General features: G+C 36.7%; 1 protein-coding gene across 2 annotated transcripts; it reads left to right on the top strand.

Annotated features, from left to right (window-relative positions):
• The first annotated feature begins 519 nt into the window (after positions 1–519).
• Positions 520–24,192, top strand: LOC132119660 (solute carrier family 41 member 1). Of its 2 annotated transcripts, XM_059529814.1 has the most exons (12): positions 520–716; positions 1,928–2,090; positions 2,167–2,633; positions 6,970–7,077; positions 14,435–14,506; positions 15,414–15,558; positions 19,282–19,428; positions 20,894–21,041; positions 21,180–21,259; positions 21,363–21,497; positions 21,624–21,772; positions 22,779–24,192. In XM_059529814.1, the coding sequence occupies exons 3-12, from the start codon at positions 2,175–2,177 to the stop codon at positions 22,962–22,964; spliced, it is 1,629 nt and encodes a 542-aa protein (XP_059385797.1). In that variant the 5' UTR covers positions 520–716; positions 1,928–2,090; positions 2,167–2,174; the 3' UTR covers positions 22,965–24,192. The 2 variants fall into 2 exon arrangements, with proteins under 2 accessions (XP_059385797.1, XP_059385796.1); XM_059529813.1 differs by having other exon boundaries at positions 1,928–2,633.
• The last annotated feature ends 563 nt before the right edge of the window (positions 24,193–24,755 follow it).

Here is a 24,755-nt window from a genome sequence, read left to right as displayed (position 1 = left end):
AAAGAGATTGTTTCTAAATGTATCTACATTTATTTCTTGCAATTTAACTGTAGTTACTAAATAGTTTCCTGCTGTAGATGAAGAATAATTCGTATTAATTAATTTTGTATGGTTGCACAGCCTTCGGAAGCGGTTTCAGGAAGATAAACATTTACTTTCAATGATTATCCAGGGTATTGTTCAAAGTAAAATCAACAGCGTTTCCTGATGCTTGTAATTGAACACATATTACTTTAGCAAAAGCTTACGTGAATGTTAATTATATGCCGTGACGCTCGGCTTTCTGATTGGCTGAAAAGTACTGGGTAAGAGTGCGCTAGTCAGTTCGCGAAGGAACGGATCCTACTACATCGAAGGTTGTGGGTTCATGAATATTAATTACGTTGCGTGGCTGTCACTTGATGCTCCGGAATGGTTACCAAGCAACGCCTGTGCCAGCTCTTTTAATATTCATGAGCTAAGCGTTCTTCATAGTAGGATTCGTAATTTTCGTCAGCACTGCCCTCCTAACGACTTCCTCCTGTAATATAGAAGCGCAGGATCGAGCGCGTGTCAAATGGAACAATGTAACGGATCGGAGTTGACAGCCTCAGTCGAGAGGTTACTGATTAATCACGGTCCGTCTCCATAACCATAGATAAGGGCACGAGATCCGCATGAATGACAGGAGAATGACAGCAGGTCCGCATTCAGCATTTTAGTGTCTTCTTTACAAGGTAGGCACAAGAGGTGACTAATTTACCTGGGTCATGTATCTTACTACTTAAGTAGCCTACCTTATGCATCCGAAATGGTTTTCGGAAGGTTCTTGGTGAACCCAAAGTGCTTGACAGAACCACTGAAGAACCTTGATTTTTAAAGTGAACGTACTTTAAAGTTTGTACTGTTTTGCCACTATGTTCATTTGGCATGAAGTTTTAAATTAGTCTTAAATGAACGGAATAAACTTTCTTTACTGAAGGATGTACGAGCGAGGTGTTGGTGAAGCGAAGCGGCACCGAGCCGTGTTAATTTACGTCGTCCCATGCTGCGCTGGTTTTGATCGGACTACTAAGTAGGGATTTTGTTTCAGTGTGGAGGTAATGAGCAAATTGTTGTTGGCTCGTATGCTCTCTTCCTTCTGCCGTTCCGAGAAGACGTTTGTGGGGGGTTCGTTTCTCTGAAGAATCGCCCGGAAAGATCGCTCTATCTATCTATCTATTTATCTATCTATCTATCTATCTATCTATCTATCTATCTATCTATCTATCTATCTATCTATCTATCTACAGTTGTTTTCATTATGTTATAATTTAGAAATTTCATAATTTGTTTCCATCCATTGAATTTATAATCTATGAGCTCGTTATAATTTCCAGTCATGTTTAGGAGTTTTCAGAGTTTTAGCACGATTATCCTATTAAGCCATTACATAAAATGAACTTATCACTCTGCATATTTCATTTAAATTAAGGCAATAATTAAACCTAAGTTTTCAGTTTGAAATGGATGCATTATATCAATGACTTTTGAACGAAGTTGAAGAATAAGAGCTAGAATAATTTAAGAACTTATAATATATGTCGTTCCCTTTGGCAGGTGACAAGTCGACCTTATCAGACTCAGGCGTTTCAGTGAGTTGAAACATTACCCTGGCTCCAAAGACCTTTAAATAAATTTCAAAAACCAATTTACCACGTGGTGTAAAGTGAGATGTCTCCAGCCCTCCAACTGCCCAGAGCTGGTTAGAAAGTTTTAGTTAAATGCCTCCCAGAGCCTCCAGCAGTGGATGTTCATTAGGACCCTCAAAACCTATTTTTTTCTTATTCTTTTAGTGACATTTTGTGCGTGCGAGACATTAGCCTGTCAATTTTATGAAGAATATTTCACTTGGATTTCTTTTTTGCACACAGACTAATATGTGGCTTTCTGTTGTTATGTCTTAAAGGATAATTAGCTTTGAATGGGGAACATAATTTGCATGCTACCCAAGTTCAGGCAGGATCTTACACAAGCCTGGAGTCGGGGAACGCACCTGCCTCTCTTCCTCGACCTGTAGACTCATTCATCAGCACCAGCCGTCTTTAATGGGATTAAACTCCAGAGATCAGGTGAACAGCTGATCTAAACTCATGTAAGACCCTCCAGCTTCTTAATTTCTTCTTGATTGACATTTTACATCCTAAGGCCTCCGCATGGTACTCTGGTCGAAAGATCAAGACAAACTGTCCGACATGTCCACCGGGACAGAAAGGATAGAGATGAAGAAGGAGGGGGCTCCGCCAGCGTTCCACCACTCCAATGGGTCGGTCCATCCGGTTATATTACCTGACAGCCCCGAGGAGGTGCCCCAGACCCCTGGGGAGTACGAACTCACAGAAATGACCTCCATACACAGTGATCAAGAGAATGAACGGCCGGACATGGTGGTCCTCGACTGTCGGGCCAACGCAAAGGGCCAGAGGGAAGAGGACGCGCTCCTGGAGAATGCCAGCCAAAGCAACGAGAGTGATGACACTAGTACGGACCAAAGCCCGGTGCCGCCGGCTCCTCTAAAGGAAACATCCTTTTCTATTGGACTCCAGGTTTTGATCCCTTTCCTGCTGGCAGGGTTTGGGACAGTTGCAGCTGGCATGGTTCTGGACATTGTACAGGTAAGTGAAAACCAATTCCTTGGTGTTAATTTGGATTATAGAGTTAAATCAATACATTAAAAAAAATCATAATATTGAAATATATGTAAATAAGTTCTTAAGTACAGTTCAATTTTATCTAAAGAGAGTTCAGTACACTCAAAAAATAAAGGTTACAAAAGGGGGTTTTCACATTTCGGTTTACAACGTTTCAGTAAACAGAAACATTTTTAAGTGTGAAGAGCATTTTAATAATTCCTAGAACCTTTTTCCTCTATTAAGAACATTTTGTGTAATGAAAAGGTTCGATGGATGTTAAAGGTTCTTCATAGATGCCAATAAAGAACCTTTATTTTTATGAGCATATTTTTTCATCAAATTTTTTAAAAATGCACTCTGTTAAAGGATAACCCATATAAATGTCAAAATGCTGTAGTAAAACTCATTGTGACCAAGAGGTTTTGCATGCTTGTGATGCCGTTTACAGAAAGCCATCAGTCGAGTTTTTCAGAGGATACCTGATACTAAGAGCAGCAGAGCATGTCTGACGGTGTTCAGATGGTAGATGTTCAGATAACAGGTTCTTTCCAAACACATGCTGTTCCATGCTAAGGGTTTCCTTTGCCCCTAAGAGCATGTGAAAGAGTGTAATGGTGTTGATTTTCATGTAGAGGAAATCTACAGATTTGTGAACTAATAGGGTCTATTTTCAACCAGTGACAAATTGACACTGAAATGAGAGATAGATTGATAGAGAGAAAGTGAGAGAGAGACAGAGAGAGAGAGAGAGAGACTTCCAGTGTACTAAATCCTGCATGTGTGTGTATGTTTTACGGTAGGCCTGTTTAAAAATAAGGTGCACATCCCAGCTGACTGGTAGTATATTTTTTTCAGTCACTAATGTTATAGAAGACCCAATTTAGGTTCCCCAAATAAATTTCAGTGAATATTTTTTTTAAAAAGAACCATTTTAATTAGTGTGAAGAAGATTTGAATCATCTAAAGAACCTTTATCTTTAAGAGTGTAGGTGTATAATCTGCGCTACCTTCTGAAAAAGTCTTATTCTACAGATGGACATACCGCATGACTTCCCGTTGTACCCTGGTAGACACCAACAGGTAACCAAAATTGGTTAACCGCTTGGATTTTAGCAAAAACATTGGTGGTCTAGAGTCTCCGAGGTGGCGTTTTGTTTCGTGTAATACTTACCTCACTTCCTCAATTTCCTCTGTGTATAATAGAAATTAGGTTTACAATCCAAAGACAGATTGTTTATTACTTGTTATGGTTGTTTTTTGAGGAAAGGGTGTAGACCTATGGACTGGCATAGGGACATTTTATAACCAGTTGTGAAAGAGAATTCACTAGTTGTTATTCAGCATTGTAAAACCACGAGGTTTTACGTCACTACATAGTACAGAGCTCCACACCCTTTGTAGTCTTAACCGGCATGGAAACTTGTTTTTCAGCCGACTTGGTGATTTTGCCTTTTACCCAGCTGATGTGGAATGCATTGTGCTAGAAAACCTCTAGTCAGACCTATTTGCGCTAAAGTCTGAATGTGTGCTAAACTATTTTTACCACAAGGACAACAGACTAAACATTAAGACCTGACAGGAAGCCAGTTAGGGTCTACCACATCCACCGTCATCTCATTTGGATAGTATTCGATGCAGACAAGCATAACCTGTCCTGTACTAACCTTCTATGAGCTGAGATCTTATAATATATTTCTGTGTAGTTCCATTTAATATTTGACCATATCATTGGCTTCTATTACTCACCAGTGCAGCTGACTGATTTCAAGATTTGTGTCAGATGTCCTGTAGAGTAACTTGGGCAGGAACAGGTGCCGAAATTGTGCTTTTGTCTCCTAGTGTCAAACTAATGACTCGTTCTGTTTTCCGAACAGACGTAAATCATCTACTTTCCTTGATGAATGATTATTTAATTGCACTGAAATGATTATTTAGCCTGCCAAGGCTAATGTCAGTATTAATTATTTAGGGCAGGAATGCCCTGTCCTGTTCCTGGAGATCTACCATCCTTTATTTCGGTTTTTAATAGTTTTTGTTAACAGTAACAGCACTGTTTGTCCAACAGGCAAACTGTAAATGGTGCCTCAAGTTTATGTGGCTTGTTGTTTTTACTATTTAAATGAGAAGAATAACAATATATGCCCCACAGACTTAAATTGAAGAACCTTAACCATATCTAGATCTATGTTGTAGTTTTTTTTGTTTTCAGCCAATAAGCAACCACCCGCAATACCCTAGCAACCAATAGGAATTTACTAGCAACCACATAGAAATAAAATTGGTTGAGTGATGGGTTAGCACTTATCTCATTTTCCAGACAGTTTACAGATTATCAAAGGTATAGTTTACGCAAAAATTAAAATCATCATTAATATTTAATCTCTCACATGTTTCTTTCTTCTGCAGAATATGAAGGAAGGTATTTACAAAATGTCAATAAAAGTAAATGATCCATAATCTTCTTCAAAATATATTATTTTGTATTCCACAGAGGAAAATAAAGTCATATACTGTACACTCTTTAAAATAAAGGTTCTTTATTGACATAGATGGTTCCATGAAAAACCATTAACATCCATGGAACCACTAAAGGTTCTTTATAGTGGAAAAGGGTCCTTTAAGATTTTTAAAATGTACTTCACACTAAAAAAAACAATGGTTCTTTCAAGAAGTGTCCACTGGAAGGCTCATTGGGAAACCATCGCCATCGCTACAAAATCACCCTTTTGGAATCTAATTTTAAAGAGTGTAGATTTGGAACAACATGAGGGTAAGTGATCAATACGTTTATCTAGAAACTCTTAGCATTCACATAGACCACTGTAGGTTCACCGGTGTAAAGCACAACCCAGGTTGGTAGAGCGTCCTCAGAATTCCTCTGTGAACTTATATGCTGAGCCTTGGAGACCAAGGTGCTGGAACCGAGGAGCGTTGCCAGCCAACATTACACAATCCTGCAATCCGAGCCTCCCTCCCTCCGCGTGCATGCCTGCACTGCTGTGTGTCAAGTTCGCAGAACCCTTAGAGCCAGGACTGTGCTGTTCCCTGAAGACAACATCGTACTGGGGGAGGGACATGGACAGAGTAGAGGAGGTTCAGTCAAAGGGAACCGAAGACAAAGTGGCTGGGTGCCAGCTCCCAATTGATGTTCGTCCTTTTTTAAAAGTGGCCCCTGCACTGCCAAAGACTCAAGGAAAAAGAAACGGCCATTGAAGCCCGCCCACTGGAAGCTGCACCGCTCAAACTCCTTAACTAGTGCTTTTTGCTGCTATTTGTAGAAGATTTAGTGTTTTTGTGTTATGTTTACCATTCGCTTTTACTTCAGCGTTATGTTAGCGGTGCCCGCCGTGCTTTCTCGCTCTCTCTTGTGGTGACAAGATGCTAGAATTGATTTAGCTAGTCAGTGTCTGGCCTGTAATTGCTGTGCACCAGTGGGAATGAGTCTAAAGATAAGCACACCTTCTATGTATTGATCTATACTGCCTGCTGCTGCATCGCATCTAAGGCACTGCAGCCTAATGGAAAAAAACAGCCTGCCAGCTACCAGAGTCATCAACTTCAGACATCTAAAGTCAGACGCTTGGAAAAGGTTCAAATGGACGAGGGCATCAATAGATCTAAAACTGGCCTGAATTTAACATTGGCAGATGATAAGTTCAATGTTATCAGAGATGTTGCTCCTTCATAGCTGAGGAGATATAATTTGAGGTGTTATATATCAACTTTGTCTCAAAAATTCTCTTAAAATTCCTTAGAATAGAAATGACACAAACAAGTCAATTGTTGACTCAGTAAGACTGCAGTGCTATTAAATGAAAGTGAATTTATAATAGGTGTCAAAATATAACAATTGTTTTCAGGCAAAATCATAATCCACAATCTTAACACAATTCATTTTCATGTTGTTTTTAAAGGGATAGTTTACTCACAAATTAAAATTCTCTCATTAATTACTCACCCTCATGTCATTCCGTCGGTCATCTGTGGAACACAAATTAAGATATTTTTAATGAAGTCCAAGAGCTTTCTGACCCTGTATAGACAGCAAGGTAACTTTCACATACAAGGTCCAGAAAGGTAGTACGGATATTGTTAAAATAGTCTATTTGACATCAGTGGTTCAACCTTAATTTTATGAAGCTATGAGAATACTTTTTAGTATGCAAATAATTTTTATTTGTTTTTATTTAACATGGTTTTCTCAGTTTTTTAAGTTTTAGTAACTTTTACAGATGAGGCTTACAGATGAGCTCTAGATTGTTGTCTGGCTTTAATGTTTCATTGGGGTTTGTATTAAAAAGTGTCTCTTTCTCAATAGCACTGGACGGTATTCACAGAGGTGACTGAAGTCTTTATCCTGGTGCCTGCTCTCCTGGGCCTGAAAGGGAACTTGGAGATGACCCTCGCATCCAGACTGTCTACTGCAGTAAGTCCTTTAGTATAATATCAAACACATGAGCTTTCCAATGGACATGATTGAAGGTACAGATAAATCTTGATAAAACGGGACCTTTAAAAAAAATGTAGGAATACTGAACAAACAACTATGTACACCAGCATGTTTTTACGCTATATCACTGAGACGTTAAAATCATCATCTGAATGTCATGACGCAATTTCGATTGCATTGTTTTCTTTCTTTTGTGTGGATGGTGACGGATGTTTGCTTTGTGCAGTGTGGTGAGGTGTGTTTGAGTTTTATGTTACTCCCGCTGGAAATATGAGTCATGAATCATTCCTCCTGTCGAAACTAATGCACTAATATTCTTATTTGAAGGAAAATATTGGTATATCAGGGGTTAGAATATATTGATGAGCTGTCTGTGTGGTGTGTATGAGAGGTGTGCTACAATTTTTAACAGACAGATGTTAAAATTGTCAAAAAAAAAAAAAAAAAAAAGACCAACACATCATGGCGATGAGTTTTTTACAGGCAATCACCACTTACATTTTACACTTAGACTACTGTTCAAGAGATTAGGGTTAGTAAGATCTTTAAGTTATTTTAAGAAACTAAAACTTTTATTCATCAAGGATGCATTAAATGGAATTCAATTAAAGTGACATATTACAAGAGTTTTCTATTTCGAATAAATGCTGTACTTTCTGTTCAACAAAAAAATCCTGACGAAAAAAAAAACATGAAAAATATGAAGCAGCGCAACTGTTTTCCACACTGATAATAATAAGAAATGAGAATCAGCATATTAGAATCATTTCTGAAGACTAAATGCTGATAATTCAGCTTTGCATCACAGGGAAAAATTACATTTTAAAATACATTAAAATAGAAAATGTGTATTTTAAACTGAAATACAGTTTTACAAAAATTACTGTTTTACTGCATTTTGGATCAAATAAATGCAGCCTCGGTGAGCAGAAGAGACTGACTGACAAAAAAAAACATTAAAATATAACCAAACCTAAGATTTTGAAGTGTACATGTTCTTCAAAACATGTAAAAAATGATGTTTGTTTTTAACTGTATGTCTCTAAATACCTACATAAAAGGTTAATAGTAGTTGTCTGCTATTAAACATTTTCACAACACTTCATTGTCCTTCGCTGTAGTTATGTTAAAAGTAGGAAAATAACTTGGGCCATGTGTCCATTCTCTGAGATCTTAATAGGACATCATGTAGGACACTATGGTCAAATTAACATTATTTTAATCCTGTTAAGCACATGACCGTACACTCGATGTAGTGTCTCGGCTAGACATGGATGTGCCAGTTCTGTGGCAAAGCCAGACATTCTTCTGGGCTGTGGCTCTCTGAGCTCCCACCACAAGATTATATGTTTAATCATAAAACATCCTTCAGCAGCCCACGTTAGCTGGTTAAATCTGGGAGCAATGCTGTCAGATGGCATTGATTTTCATTAAATTTGAGTGCAGTGATTTAAAGTAACCATAATTAGTCATTCCAAAGTTTAATTTTGTCATCATCATTTTGTCAGTATTGTTGAAACTGCCGCCACCATGTCGTGGAGAAGCTGTGTGTTTCGTTGTGAAAACGAAACTACCTTTGTTTGGTCTTCAAAAAAGAGGACACAACTAGAAATCAGTGGTTAAGTTATATTAACATACAGTTTCTTTAAAGTGGGTCAATTCCAACTTTGCAAGGGCATCACAGCATGGTAAGGGGCGTAACATTTCCGTCACATGCTTGAGGTATCCAGCCAATCACAACACACTGGACAGTTGACCAATCAGAGCACACCTCGCATTTTTTAGAACGATGACTTTGTAAAAATCGATGCATTTCAGAAAGCTGGGGCATAGAGGAGCAACAATAATGTACAGTATGTGGAATATAATGTGTTTTTTAAACACATTTCATTACACCAAATACACAAAATAATATTCTTTTTAGTAACGTCATATGACCCCTTTAACAAAAGAATGTAGTCAACCCATCTGAATAGCCCATCATATGGTTTGACAAATTTTCTGTCTGGGTCAGTAAGAGTTATTATTATTTTTATTTTTATTTATTTATTTATTTTTCAGCAAGAATGCATTAAATCGACCAAAAGTCATTTTTAAAATTAAATGCTGTTTTTTTTTTTTTTTTACTTTGTATGCTTAAAACATGTACCACAGCTTCCAACAAATATTAAGCAGCACCACTTTATTGTTATTATTAGTTATGTTTTCATCATTGATAAAATAAGAAAGGTTTCTTGAGCAGAAAAAAAAATATTTCAAAATGATTTCTGAAGGATCTGTAGTAATGATGCTGAAAATTCAGCTTTTTACCAATAACTTACATTGTAAAATATATTGAAATAGTAAACAGTCATTTTAAATTGTAACAATATGTCACAATATCACTGTATTATAGTATTTTTGATCAAATAAATGCAGCCATGTTGAACAGAAAAAACTTTCAAAAACATTAAAAACTCTTACCAAAACCAAGTTTTTGTATAGTTCATTTTAAGCATTAAATTAAAGATCTTTGCTTATTTAATTCAAATATTTCCTTCGGTGGAAATAACCTTTTCCTTTATATGCTGTAAAATAAGATGTAAACATTGAATGTTACATTTTTTTTTTATTAATCTGATTTCTTTTCAGACTCTAGCTATTTTAAAACATTATGTCGTTAATTATGAAATGATAGTGTTGTTGTCTTGTGTCATTCCACAATTCCAGGAAGGTGACTAACCACCTGCTATTCAGTGTTCCAGTAATATTAAGAGGGTGTTAGCTCTTGATCCTATTAAGAACTTGTTTGTCAAAATGTTAATGGTCACATAAACGTGTATCATGTTTCTACAGCACAAAGCGCCTAATCTGGCTTTTTGCCATGCATAGTTTGTGGACTAAAAGTTAGACTAAAGCTACGTGGCTCCAGCCGCTGCCTCTGCCAGAGGTTCCTCCCATCTCTGCTTCAGAAACGCACGGTTTGTAGAAGTGTTGTGTGCGTGACCACCGTTGTGTTTTGCATAGATCGATTTGCGTAGAGCTTATCAACATTGCTCGGACCCCCACTTATCAGTAAGTGACAGCCTGCTGAGGGAATAGTTCACTCAAAAATGAAAAAATAAAATAAAATGTAATTTACTTATAGTATCCACATATATTTCCAGTAAAGGCTGATACTGAGCAAAAAAAAAAAAAGCAAAAGCAAAAGCACCACGACTACTTTTCTGTTGCTTTTTGTCACCTGAGCTGGGCGTACTTATTTATTTTTGACATCAAAAAAACATCATTTTTTTATTTTTGGCAACTGTAAAGACCCAAAGTGCCTTTGCCTTGCACCTCACTCCCAATATCTCTCAACGCAGGGGCAGGAGAGGCATCAGTGAATAAATGGGAAAACTTGCGTAACTTTTTATTGTAAATTTATGTAAATTTACTAGTTATTTTAAAAAGTAATCTAATTACGTATATATCTCACATGACTTGTAATACATTACCCCAATGCTATTCACTATTCTTCTTTCCCTCTGACAAAGCCTATTAATCATATCTCATTTGTGAACAAATAATAGTTAGACTAAAAAAAATAAAATAAAAAAAACTTTGGGGCAAAAAGAAAAAGGATATAGTAAAACTGCAGAAATACATTATTTTGTCTTGTTTTTCAGTAAATAATATCTAAACATCCTTCAAACAAGATGAAGCAACAAAAAAAAAATGATGTATATTTACTGAACTATATGCAAAAAACAAAACAAAAACAAGCACACTTTGCCAGAAAAAAAATGCACCATTTAAATAGTGAAAAGTTTCTCAAGTTCAACTCACTGACTCAAATTCTGATGCTACTCATTGTAATTCTCTGGAAAGGAGTGACCGTCCCATTACTTTGTGTTCAGTGGAAGAAATTAAGCCATGAGGGTGAGTAAACAATGAGAGTATTCTGAATTATTTTTTGAATCTTACACGAGCAGTGGAAGTAGCCCAGCCAGCTCAGTTTCCCTCTCACGCCATGTGTGTGAGAGAGCTACACAAGGCAGGACACAGTGCGGAAGAGTCACTGTGACCGCCGGAGTGGGGTCACCTCAGCGAGCAGCAGGCAGTTGGCACTGACTCAAGAGCTCTTTCCTTTTGCCTCATGAAGGCCCTGTGTGCACATACACACACATACATTTACTTCACTTAAACATAGGCAATGACTGCCCCACTAACGGCCTATCCTGCCGGCTTTTTCCTTCATCCTGTTGCACAGGATATTTGTAACATAGTAGCGTTGCTAATTTGCTGTTATTGTAGTTTGAGTCAGAACAGAAATTAGATTGCAGGAAAAAAGACAGAAGTGTTGTTTTTCCTCCTGCATGGTGAACACTGAATGGACTACAAGGATTTGTAGACACGCAGAATCCAGTTTTTTTTTTTTTTGTGATTAACTTTTTATTGTTATATTAATAAAATAACATCCATTCAAACAAACAAACATGGAAGTGGGAGCAACAGACATATTATCAATAATTTACAATCTAAAATGCAGAATCAGTTATTAAGGCTTTAATTGGCTGTTTTATCACTAGTGTTATTGCAAACTTCAGCATGTTATGCATCCTGCCCGAAATTGTGCAGCTTATTGAGTTATACTCTTTTATAAGTGATCAGATAAACCATAAACATCCCATAAAATAGTTATACTGCACCAAATTTCAGTGTTTTGTCAGTGTTTTCCTGTAAAAATATCTAAAACATTCTTTAAACATGATGCATTTACTTGAGAAGCACTTTTGTTCATTATTAATATTTTTTATAATATTTTTATATTAAAATAAAACACTGTGTGTGTGTGTGTGTGTGTGTGTGTGTGTGTGTGTGTGTGTGTGTGTGTGTGTGTGTGTGTGTGTGTGTGTGTGTGTGTGTGATTATTGTAATATTTAAATATATTATGAATTATAATATGAATTAAATTAAGTTTTAAAAAAAAAGAACTGGCTATAGGAAAATAAAACATCGCAAAAATTATTTACAGTGCAGAAAATGCTGTGTTTTGTCTTGGTTTTTCAGTAAAAATTCCTCAAACTCCTTCAAACAAGAGTAATTTACCCGTGAGGCTAATATTTAATTATTCATTCATTTAATGATTGATTGATTGATTGATTAAACAGTTTTGTGAGATTTATGCAAACAAACAGTGTGGTGACAGTGTGGTAAGAAAATGTATTATTTAAACTAAATTTAAAATGTGTCTCTAAATTGTAAATGTGTCTAGAATTCTAATAGAAAAGAATAAAATACTGATTATAAAAGAGGTTGCAATGTAACTTTAAATGAAAGAAATTAGTACAGCTTTGGGCTGTTTTCAGCCAAGAAGTAACCACCTAGCGCCCATCCAGAACAGCATAGCAACTGCATAGAAATGTGTGAAAACCACCCAGAACACCTTAGCAATAGAAAAAGAAACATCCGACAACACTCTTGCATTGTGGCAGCGACTTTTGTGCCAGTAAGTAGAGCTCACATTTTCTTCAGAATATGTAAAAAATCTGGTTTATTTTGTCATGCAGTGTGTAATTGAGTTTTTTAGAGCAGTGAAGTGTTGAGTTCACAGGAAGCTCAGAAGTGCTGCAGCTCTTTTGAAACATAATGAAAGGCTACAGTGAGGTGCACTGAATGTCTAAAAGAGACTGCTGGGCTGTCAGCCTCTGTGAAATGCATTCTGTACACGTAAACTCAGGCTATTCTGTTTCCTGTCTCATTTAGGACAGAGCACTGGTTCCTTCACTTTTGTGTGTTGAGCTGCTGTACTAGATTTGCATTTAAGAAACTGTCAGCCAAAGTGTACATTTTCAGACATCATACACATCATACATTGATATATTTCAATGAATAAGGACATTTTTGCACTGTTTATTTTTAAATATCATTTTAAACCATATCTGCAATACTTATTTTGTTCACAAAATGCATTTTTTTTCTGCATACATGAAATTCCCAGCTAAAATATACTGTATATACACTGCATGCATATATATATATATATATATATATATATATATATATATATATATATATATATGGGATTGGTGTCTCATCTGCTCAGCAAAGATACATTTATTTGATCAAAGATACAGTAAAAATTATTAATATAATTTTTCGACATTTATCACAGGATTAAATTGCATTTTACACTATATACACATAAAAAACTATTTTAAAATTTAATAATAATTTTAAATTGTTACTGTAGTTTTGATAGAATAAATGCATCCTTGGTGAACAGAAGAGAAATTCAAATCCATTAAAAAAAAAAATTATTTCAGTTTTAGTTTCTTTCGTACATCAAGTAAAGCTAAGTGAAAATGGAAAATGTTGCTTTGGCAACTAGCTGAAATATATATATATATTTTTTTAAATTATTTTATTTAACATTCGGTTTACATTTTAGGGTTAGTTAACTATAACAACCCTTCAGTAAAGTATTCAGTTGGTAGTTTGCTAGTATTCATTGCAGTAACTCATAATCTGTTGTATGCTTTTTTTACATCAAATTTTATAAGAATGCTACAATATTGATGACCTCAGAGCTAAAAGCCAAAAAAAAAAACTTTTGTTTTCATAGGAGTTTTATGTTTTGTAACAGACGAATATTCAGGTAGTTTTGGTCCATCTGAGTGTGTCCAGGTCAGGACAGGCCTTGTCCCATGATACAGAGAGCCTCTGTAGAGCTGGAGCCACTTGACATTAGTGTCTGTACTGAGAGAGATGAGATAAGTAGGGAGAGGAAGATAAGATGCATCTGTCCAGCTAATCAAACCCTCTTTTGTCTTGTAAACTGACCACTGTTTGTTCTAGTGAAAGCTGGACCGAAGGCGCCTGAGCACCAGCAAAATGTATGTTTCCTGCCATATATGTTTCATTATTTCCTTTTCATAGAAAGATCACAGTTTAATGATGGTCCTATTAGCACTATTAGATGTTATGTGGTTCTTAATGGCTCTTGCAGTGTGCTTCGTGTAGTTCAGCGTGAAACAGAATATCCAGTGGGAAATAATGTAGGAAGGAGCTTTGTTTTATCCATTGAGATTTGATTGGATCATGAAATGTTGAACTATGATATTATTAGGCTTTTGTCTGCTTAAAGTATTGAGCTTTAGCACGCAACCCTTCCTGCTCCAGTCGCACTGTGAATGACTCCTCGAATCATGCAGCTTTCTGAGCGATCAGAAATACCATAACAAGTAAAACCGCATCTGAACTCTTAAGCGAGATCAGTGTTGTTCACTCTTAGGAAAGTGTTCAGTGGTCAGTCTATAATGGGAGCATTTGTAAATGGACTTCCTGTGTTCTCTCCTCCCCCTCTCACCAGGCTAATATTGGACAAATGGATACGGCGAAGGATATGTGGAAAATGATCATGGGAAACCTCGCACTAATTCAGGTTGGAGACCTCCTAAAAATATCAATCCTGTTTGTCTAATGTACATGCCAACTCTTCAGTTCACAAAGGCTTTGTTCCGACAAGCAGTGGATTTTTTGGCCAATCTGACTGCGAATCAAGTTAATAAGCATATGAAATATGATGCTTACATACCGGATCCAGACCCATATGTGATCAAATCGGAATAAATACATTTTTATTTAACATCTTAGTCTGAAATTCAGACACGTGACGTCATCAGTGTTATTCCGTGTTATTTGTAACACATTTATTAAGACTTTGAATTAGATTTGTTCTGTTTTCATTTAAATTTTAGTTTACTTTTTAAGTCATTAGTCATTAATTATATATATATTTTTTTATATATCTCTTTCAGACAGATTTCAAGGCAACATTCATTTTAATATTGAAGTTAAATATTTTCTAATATTTACATTTTATTTATTTTCATCTTTGTTTAATTTACAGAAATAGATCTTTAATAGTTTACGCCATATGCAGTGTGTAGTTTTGACTGAAGCTGTTCAAATGCATATTTTTCCTAATCTTTCCTCATGTAGTGAGATGTATATAACATTGACTATGTAGTGAATATTGAATTAATGAACGAGTCAGCAGTTTCAGAAGAAACAGATCAGATTTCATATCCTAAAGATTTGTCAGATTTGTGTGCAGTGTGAACAAAGTCATTGCCACAGTGTCACATATCATGTGAGGTTTGACATTTCCAGATTGCATGCTTGACTAAACAGTTATGTAATGATTGGGTGATCTGTTTCTTGGAAATGACCCCAAAACCCAATAATAACACTAATGATGGAAGAGAACAAAGTAAACTTGACATGAAGACTTTGAACTTCAGGAAGGTGAGAGGTGTCTGAGTTCATCGTGTCCCTCCTGATTTCAGGTTCAGGCCACAGTAGTCGGCTTCCTGGCTTCCATCGCTGCAGTCATTTTTGGCTGGATTCCAGAGGGTAATTTTAAGATGAGCCATGCCGTCCTGCTCTGTGCCAGCAGCGTGGCCACCGCATTCATCGCTTCTTTGCTGCTAGGTGAGTAAAGAATAAAGGTCAAAAATAAAGGTTCTTAATTGCCATTGATGGTTCCATAAAGAATCTTTCACAAAATCTTACACAAAAGGTTCTTAACCATCAAAAAGGTTATTTAGATGTGTGTATACGTTTAGGGATATTCTGTAGTGTTGCTCCTCATTCCGAAGTACAGACAAAAGCTTAAATCCGTTAAGAAAACATCCAAATCTGTCAGGTCCTGGTCCATAGATGCCATTGAAACACTTCAAGGGTGTTTCGAATGCACAAATTGGGACATATTCAGTGCAGCCTGTGACTCCCTCGACGAACTCACTGATACTGTGACGTCATACGTAAAGTTCTGCGAGGAAATATGCATCCCCACCAAGACAGTGACATTCTATGGCAATAAAAAACCATGGTTCTCCAAAGACTTACATCTCTTACGCAAAGAAAAGAACTGTGCATACAAAAGTGGAGACAAGAGTCAATACAGAATTGCCAAATATAAACTACGAGCCGCTATAAGGAGAGCAAAGCAGAGTTATGGAACAAAACTGGAACAACAATTTTCATCAAGCAGCTCAAGATCAATATGGAAAAATCTCAAGGACATGACAGACTACAAAAAATGCCCCATCTCGCCCCTTAACAGTGATCCAAGTCTCCCAGACATATTAAATAACTTTTATGCAAGATTTGAAAAACCTACCTCACCAGTCATTCCCCCGACCCCATATCAACACCACCCTTCTGCATCCAGGAGGATGAGGTGAGAATTACATTTAAGAGGCTTAAGATCAGGAAAGCAGCAGGACCGGATGGGATCAGTCCTGTTTTGCTTAGCCATTGTGCAGCTCAATTGGCGCCTGTTTTTTCCACCATTTTTAACATCTCATTAAGCAAATGTACAGTCCCACAATGCTTTAAATGCTCCATCATTATTCCTGTGCCAAAGTCCTCAAAGATCACCTGCTTCAATGACTTCAGACCAGTTGCCCTAACATCTGTGGTAATGAAAGCATTTGAACAGATTATTCTGGCATACCTGAAATCCTGCACTTCCTTGAAGATGGACTCATATCAATTCGCCTACCAACACTATTAACCCATTTAAACTCTTTACCACACTCTTGGACATGAACATTGACCCAGCCATATGCCACTGGATAAGGAGCTTCCTGTGGAATAGATCACAGAGGGTGAAAGTTAATAACATAACCTCAGACCCTCTCACCCTCAGTACAGGAGCTCCTCAGGGCTGTGTTCTCTCCCCTTGGCTCTTTTCCCTTTATACATCATACTTTAGATCCATGGACACTTCAGTGAAAATAATAAAGTATGCGGATGACACAACCATTGTAGGCCTCATCTCAGACAATGATGAAACACAGTACCGCATGGTGGTGGACCAAGCTGTAAATTGGTGTTCGAACAATGACCTCCAGCTCAACACAGCCAAAACCCAGGAACTCATTGTTGACTTTAGACATAGGCCATTTCCTAAAACACCAATACAAATAAATGGCAATTCAATCACCATCACTGACTCCTTTAAATTCCTAGGAACACATATTAGCAATAACCTGAAGTGGACAGCTAACACTAATCAAATCATTGCAAAGGCTCAACAAAGACTTTACTTCCTCAGACAGCTTAAAAAATACTGGATCAGACATCAGCTCCTTGTTCTGTTCTATTCCACTATCATTGAGTCCATCATTACATCATCAATAACAGTATGGTATGGTAGCACAGACAGCCAAACAAAGAAAAAACTACAGCAGGCTGTCAACAAAGCATCCAAGATCATAGGTAAATCACTGCCTTCAGTCGATTCCCTTTATACATATCAGACTGTAAAGCGGGCAAAGAAAATCATCTCTGACCCCTCACATCCAGCGAACCACCTTTTTCAGCTCCTTCCCTCAGGGAGGCGCTACAGGTCACTCTCTACCAAGACCAAACGCTTCACAAACAGCTTTTTCCCCATAGCCATCAGGACTCTGAACTCCTCTCTTTAGTTTAGTTTTTCCTCTCATACACTACGCATGCATGTACCCACTGTATCTTGTATTGTTACATGTTGTGAAGTGTATTGTCTATTTGTTGTTTGTAATGTATGATGATGTAGAGCTTAAACATACTGTACCGAAAACAAATTCCACCGGCATTGTCATGTGGCTAAATAAACAATCTATCTATCTATCTATCTATCTATCTATCTATCTATCTATATAGGCATACAACAATATAGTTAGCCCATGGTTCAATACATTCCTCGATTTTTTTTTAAACTGCTGTACACTAATGTATACTGGAGAAAAAAACTTATATTATTTTATGTCTACTTAAAATTTATTTTGAAATAAGTATTATTTTTCCTATTTTTACCCAAATTAGGATGAATTGATGAGATGAAACATCTAAAATAAATAAAGAAAATAGGATGAAACAATGTTTGTATCATTTATAGTGGACACCAGAGGGCACCCTCGTGCAGAAACTTCACATATGCATCACAGAAGTAATAGAACAGCAATAGCAATCCCTTTGCCCATATTAAGGATTTCCTGAAGATGTTGTAACTAGAAGGGATATAGCTATGGCTGGAAGTGACACAAAATCTCACCGGATGGACGGGAAAAAAGTGAAAGAGAAAATAAAATAACAATAAATTAAATGAACAGTAAAGAAGACAACTAGCGAGTCTATGTTGTAGCAAATTCTTTTGCACCAAAATCTTTTAAAAAAGAAGACAACTAGAGAACTAGATTTAGCTAAACTTGCCTCACTTCTGGCCGTAGCTGTATCCCTTCTAGCCACAAATGCTTCAGGAAATCCTTAATATGGACAAAGGCATCGCTATCGCTCTGACTAAATAAAAAAAGAAGAGAGATTGATGAAACATGAAGACAATAAACACTTGACTGTGACAATATATGGATTTATAGTGTTTTTCAAGCCATCTCTGGTATATTTTTTATAATAATTAAGTATCTTTATAATCCATTGCCAATAGACATTGCCTTTTTTACAGTATAGAATTTATTTCTGCCCCATTCGGTGACAAGAAGCCACATCGGATCACGTTCGACTGATGTTGTGGAGTAAAAGCATGTTATGATGTTCTCTTTTGTTGGACAACAGGTTTTAGAAATGCTTCTCATTGCAAGTTATTACAAGGCAAGATGTTTGGCGTGTGGTGCTTTTTCAGATGTGCGTTATAAGCAGGAAGACGTTTGCTCACCCCAAACCATAGCAGACTCACAGGAACACAAACAGAGCCCGTTTGGAGAAGAAAAAAATGCACAGAAATTATTTATACGGCAAACCGGAGAAAAAACACAATTCACAAGCACGTATTGAACCGTGGATGTCATAACAAAGAGTTCAATATTATATTGAGAACTGTGGCATCTCCAGTTTCTACAGTGTGTACTCGCAATATGTATTGTGTTATAGTGTTACTTTTAAAAAGTTATCTGTTGAATAAAGCAGAAATGTACCTAAAAAACCTAAAAAGAAATGTACTAGCTGAGGCGAGTAGCAGCTAATGCTTGTTTTTTAACCTGGAAAGACAAAGCAGCTCTGAAGTCTCATTTCAACACTAGAGTGGAAATATATCCTCCAAACAGGAGGTATCAAAACAGAAGAATGTCTATTCACAACTCACAATCTCCTGTGTTAATTCCACCATTTCATCACTAACTTGACAAATCTTTCCTCTTCTCTTCCGCCCAGGTCTTATCATGATTGGGGTCATCATTGCATCCAGGAAGGTTGGCATCAACCCAGACAATGTGGCCACCCCCATTGCAGCCAGCCTCGGTGACCTGATCACCCTGGCGCTGTTGGCTGGCATCAGTACGGGCCTGTATAAGGAACTCGGTGAGTGGCTTCAGTTTTATGACTGAGCTCTCAGGGAACACTGGCGTAATCGGATATCTACTGTCAGGCAGATATATGAGCAGGCACAAAAATTTTGTAGATTCACATACATTTTAGCCGATAACTTGTGAACTTGTGTTTGTATTTCCTAACTGAAGATATCAGAAGTCATCATCTTCTTTAAATAGCCAGGTTATGCCACCTTCTGTATCAGAAAACTTCCTCTGCAGAGGAACAGTCAGGGAGAAAATAAATGGCATCTCAACACTTGCTTGATAATCCAGAAATAACAGCAGCAAATCAACATGATTTCTGAAGGATCGTGTGAAACCGAAGACTGGAGTAATGATGCTGAAAATTCTTCTTTGCATCACAGGAATAAATTACATGTTAAAATGTATTCAAATAGAAAAACTGAACAGTTAAACTTTTTTTTTTCTTCCGGTTATCGTGGTTTTTGTATACTTTTGATTTTCATGAGTAATACATTCAGTCAGATTTCCATAAGTCATTGTGCTGAGTCACGTTAGAGCGTAGTGGAGCTTGTTGGGGCATGTCGGGGCTTGTGGACGCCACCTGCTTTGTGAGTTTCTTTGGTGCACCTGTCTTTCCCTTTAGACCACATAAAGTAACAACATAAAGTTGGAGTTTAGATATTCTAGTTTAGATTGCAATTCTGGTTGAGCGTTCAGTAACACCTTGGTGTTTTGATGTGTGGTGAACAGTACTGAAGTGAGAGTGTGCATAAGGAAACATTTATGGGAAAGACTGATTGCATGATTATGTCTTATCAAACCTCACAGACCAAACCGTCTGGATGTAAACATGTAAAACGGCCAAAGTGAAAATAGTAGGTTAACCAAGCTTTCATCTTAGCCAACTTCTCCAGGATCTGGGTATAAAATTGCATCTAATTTTATAATATAGTGTGTAATTGTTATTTCTCGGCCAGCTTTGGTTTTGAAACTAACTGAACTTGTGTTGAATTCCACAAGTCTTGCATTAAACATGTTATTCATGACAATTCAATCTTGAGTAGAGTAGAGATTCATATTTTATGACCATTATTTTACAATGACTTCAGAGTTATAGTGTGTTATTTTTCCTGTCTTACTTTTTTTAAGTGTAATAATAATAATATTTCCTTTCAAAAGTTTTAAAAAGCATTCAATAAAAAAAAATGTATATCTATCTACATATGTATATATAACTGTGTGTGTGTGCGTGCGTGCGTGCGTGTGTGTAAACCATTATAAATCATGTGTGTATGTATATGTATGTGGATGATGATTTTACAGTAATATAAATTTATATATTATATCCATATTTATAATACATATTACATATGTTAATTTCTTATACATTACGTATATTTATAACATAAAGGTGTATATGTATCATTTATAAACATATGGAGATGTGAACATTTATTGAATTTGTCAAAAAATGTAATTTTTCTTTACAGAATACAATGACTATGCCAACCCGTTGGTTTGTGCCTTCTTTGTCGCCCTGACACCCATCTGGGTACTCATCGCCCGGCGGACACCTTCCACCCGGGAAGTGCTCTACTCAGGGTGGGAGCCAGTCATTATCGCCATGGCGATCAGCAGGTAGGACGTGTCCTCATTCCTCTTTATGACGGATGGATTACTCACTTGGGCTGACAGTGATATGTCAATCATTTATCTGACACCACAGATGCAGTATCTTTGTGTGGTTAAAATGAGATTGAACTTCTTTTGAAACAGTGTTGGAGGCCTTATTCTGGATAAGACAGTATCTAACCCTAACTTTGCTGGAATGGCGGTGTTCACTCCTGTTATAAACGGTGAGACTTCTTATCACCTTGTGTTTTATCGGTTGTGTTTACTAGCCCTTACTATGACACACCAGAGATCATTGCATGAATTGTTTGCTTTGCCCTGCTGCAGGTGTGGGCGGCAATTTGGTGGCGGTTCAAGCCAGTCGAATCTCCACCTACCTGCACATGAACGCCTTGCCCATAGCAGAGCCCAGCCCAGCCCCGCAGAAATGTCCAACTCCCTGGAGCTCGTTCTTTGGCTCAGGTGAGTGATATGAACAACCAGCTGCCCAAGGTTTTGCACTAAATATTGCTAGTAGCGTATTTGCCTGCATTGTGTCTTAATGACTTCAGTTATACTTCTGTAACAGTACATTTACTCTCTCCTCAGCTCTCAACTCACGTTCTGCCAGAGTGCTCTTCCTCCTGGTCGCTCCTGGTCATCTGGTCTTCCTGTACACTATTAACTCTATGCAGGGTGGACACACCACTCTCACCTCCCTCTTCATTGCATTTTATCTGGCCGCAGCTCTGCTTCAGGTATACTTCAGAATCTGTTTCTCATTACAAGGAAATGTTAGGTTTAAAATAAATGTTTAATAGTGTTTCTGGCCTTCATGTGGGATGTTTGAGTGAATGCTATGGAAAAAATATCTGGGTCATGTTTCACAAAATCAAAAGGAAAATATATATATATTTCTTTTTGCATTGGAACATTACTTTCTCATTGCTATAATGCAAAATGTTTATACGCTTTACAAATACATCATTGTTCAAACGTTTGGGGTCAGAAAAATGTTAAAATTATATAGTTTTATTCAGCTAGGACAGAAAAAAAATCACATATGTTACAAAATATATTTATTTGAAATATATTCTGTTCTTTAAAAAAAAAAACATTCAAAGAATTCTGGGAAAAATAACAGTTTCCTAAAAAAAAATTAAGCAGCACAACTTGTTTTCAACACTTAAAAGAAATGTTTCTTGAGCAGCAAATCAGCATATTAGAATGATTTATGAAGATCATGTCACACTAAAGACTCTAGTAATGATGCTGAAAATCACAGGAATAAATGAAAAATATTTTATTATAGAAAACAGTTATTTAAATTTTAATGCCAGTATTAATGTTTTTATTGTATTTGTGGTCAAATAAATGCAAAAACCTTCAAAAAAACCCCTGCAAAAATCACCTTTAAAGTTGTCCAAATTAAGTTCTTAGCAATGCATATTACTAATCAAAAATTAAGTTTTAATATATTTACAGTAGGAAATGTACAAAATATCTTCATGGAATATAATCCCTACTTAATATCCTAATGAATTTTGGCATAAAAGAAAAATCTGTAATTCTGACCCATACAATGTATATTTGGCTATGGCTACAAATATACCCCATTGACTTTAGACTGATTTTGTGCTCCAGGGTCACATATAATACTCGCATATGTGCACACATATACACAAAATATCATAACTTTCTATTTTTTCATCCTGGTGATTTCCATCCAGTTCCATCATGTTGACACATTCTCTTTCGGTCTAGGTTGTGATCCTGCTGTACCTTGCAGACTGGATGGTTAACTGGATGTGGCATCGAGGGATGAATCCTGACAACTTCTCCATTCCCTACTTGACTGCCCTGGGAGACCTGCTGGGGACGGGCTTCCTGGCTCTGTGTTTCCACATCCTGTGGCTAATTGGAGATAGGGACACAGATGTGGGTGATTGATCGACGCTGCTTCCTTTGACTCTGTCCAAGCAACACAAATGTCTTTATTTATAATGCCACATAGATAAATATTATCTATATTGTTATGGCTGCATATGCTACCATGATTATATGGATGACATTATTGCTTTGGTATTGATATGTAATTTCATGGTTGTTTAGCTACAGGGAGAACAACAATCCTCATTATTTTTCAATGGGGATGTTCAGCCTGATTTTATGGCCAGTCGCATTGGCTGCATGTAAAGATGACATCAACCTAAACTTGAAATATTTCACGAGAGGCAAAGGAACATAGAATGCTACATCAGCAAGTGCTAGAAAATAGTGATATAAATGATGTGTTTTGAGGGCGGTACTCACAGCCTTTGCCAACTAAAAACAAAATAACATATTTGGACCATCACTGAGTGACCTAAATAAGATTTCAGGCTAAAGATTAAAAGAGTCACTTATGTCTTAATAGTAGAGACTGAATCTCAAAGGGGACCTTTTGATGATAAAACATGCATATACAGTAGAGATCGCCTAATTTAACAAGCAATGCTATGTTTTCAGGATCTAAATTTGCTTTAATAGCTGTGCTTATGGTTACAGAGAGGGATAGTAACCCAAAATGCTTTACTGTTTCATTGAAATTCTCAAATTGTGCAATGCGATGAAAAGGGCTCATGGGTTGTTTACGCTCGGCACCTAAAGGGTAAAATATCAGACTTTGCCTCATTTGCGTAGGTACATTTCTGATACGTAAGCAAAAGTCTCACCCAGTCAAAGGCCTGTAATATTGCACATGAGGCCGTCCACGTCTATTAATCTCCAAAATCTCTTCAGTGGACTCACAATGCAGTTAATGGATTTGTAGTGATGGTCAACAAAGTGGTTATTTTAAAAGGGCTGTGAGTTCTAAAAAAAATTGGCTGTCAGAACCTTGTAATCAAAACAGAAATCATATTTGACAATGCACTTTAAAGGCTTAAAGGCTTTCCAAATCCCAATGAATATATTATTCTATTATATAGAGTATTTATACAGTTGACCCTTTGCTAAGCTCTGCCTCCCTTGGTTACTGTTGCTAAACCTGATAAAAGTTTTACAGAGCACTTCAAGGGACAGAACTGGAGTTTCTATGATTTTTTAGTTAAAAGTGCTCACAAAGTGTCCAAAATAAATGGGAAATTATTCTCATGTGAGTTGAAGGAAGCATGCATTGCAAAGCATTTTATCTGCCGTTTTCCTTGAAATTGTTAAATTAACCAGCAGTGTGATAAAATAAAAATACATACACTGCAAACTCAAGGCAAAAAAATACTTATCACAATCAATTAAAAAGAGAAAATGCCCCTTTTCACAGCTCAGTTAACTTATGGATATACGTTTGCACAATACACTGTAAAATGATTTTTCACTGTAAATGAAGTTGTAAAATAAAAGATTACTGGAGCACATTTGACCAGAAAATACTATTTCAGTCTTTTGACCTTACAAAACTTTACTAGCCGTTTCTGAGTGAAAATTGTTTCAAAGTAAACCCTCACCAAATTATCCAAGTTTGTTTGTTCAGGAATGTTTTTAATGCAAAGCTTAGCGAATGGTCAATTGGTGATATCAATTAGATCAAACAAAAGAAACATGAAACGCTCTGCCTCAAAAGCATTTTAATAAAAGGACTGAAGAATATCTGTAGAATGATGCAAAAAAATTAAAAAAACTTAAAAAAAAATAATAATAATTGAAAAAAGGGCTATTTTGACATCTACACCTCTGCATGCTATAGCAAAAAAAAGTTGAACC

Source organism: Carassius carassius, chromosome 38 (genome assembly GCF_963082965.1).
Source record: "Carassius carassius chromosome 38, fCarCar2.1, whole genome shotgun sequence".
Classification (NCBI taxonomy): Eukaryota; Metazoa; Chordata; class Actinopteri; order Cypriniformes; family Cyprinidae; genus Carassius; species Carassius carassius.
Note: the sequence above shows the minus strand (reverse complement) of the source record. Positions and strands in the feature narration are given on the sequence as shown.

Excerpts from the sequence above, each read along its gene's own strand:
- LOC132119660 (XM_059529814.1), top strand. The coding sequence starts at position 2,175 with ATGGTACTCTGGTCGAAAGATCAAGACAAACTGTCCGACATGTCCACC. Across the intron at positions 7,078-14,434 it reads CATCCAGACTGTCTACTGCA|GCTAATATTGGACAAATGGA; the intron begins GTAAGTCCTTTA and ends CCCTCTCACCAG. Across the intron at positions 14,507-15,413 it reads GAAACCTCGCACTAATTCAG|GTTCAGGCCACAGTAGTCGG; the intron begins GTTGGAGACCTC and ends TCCTGATTTCAG.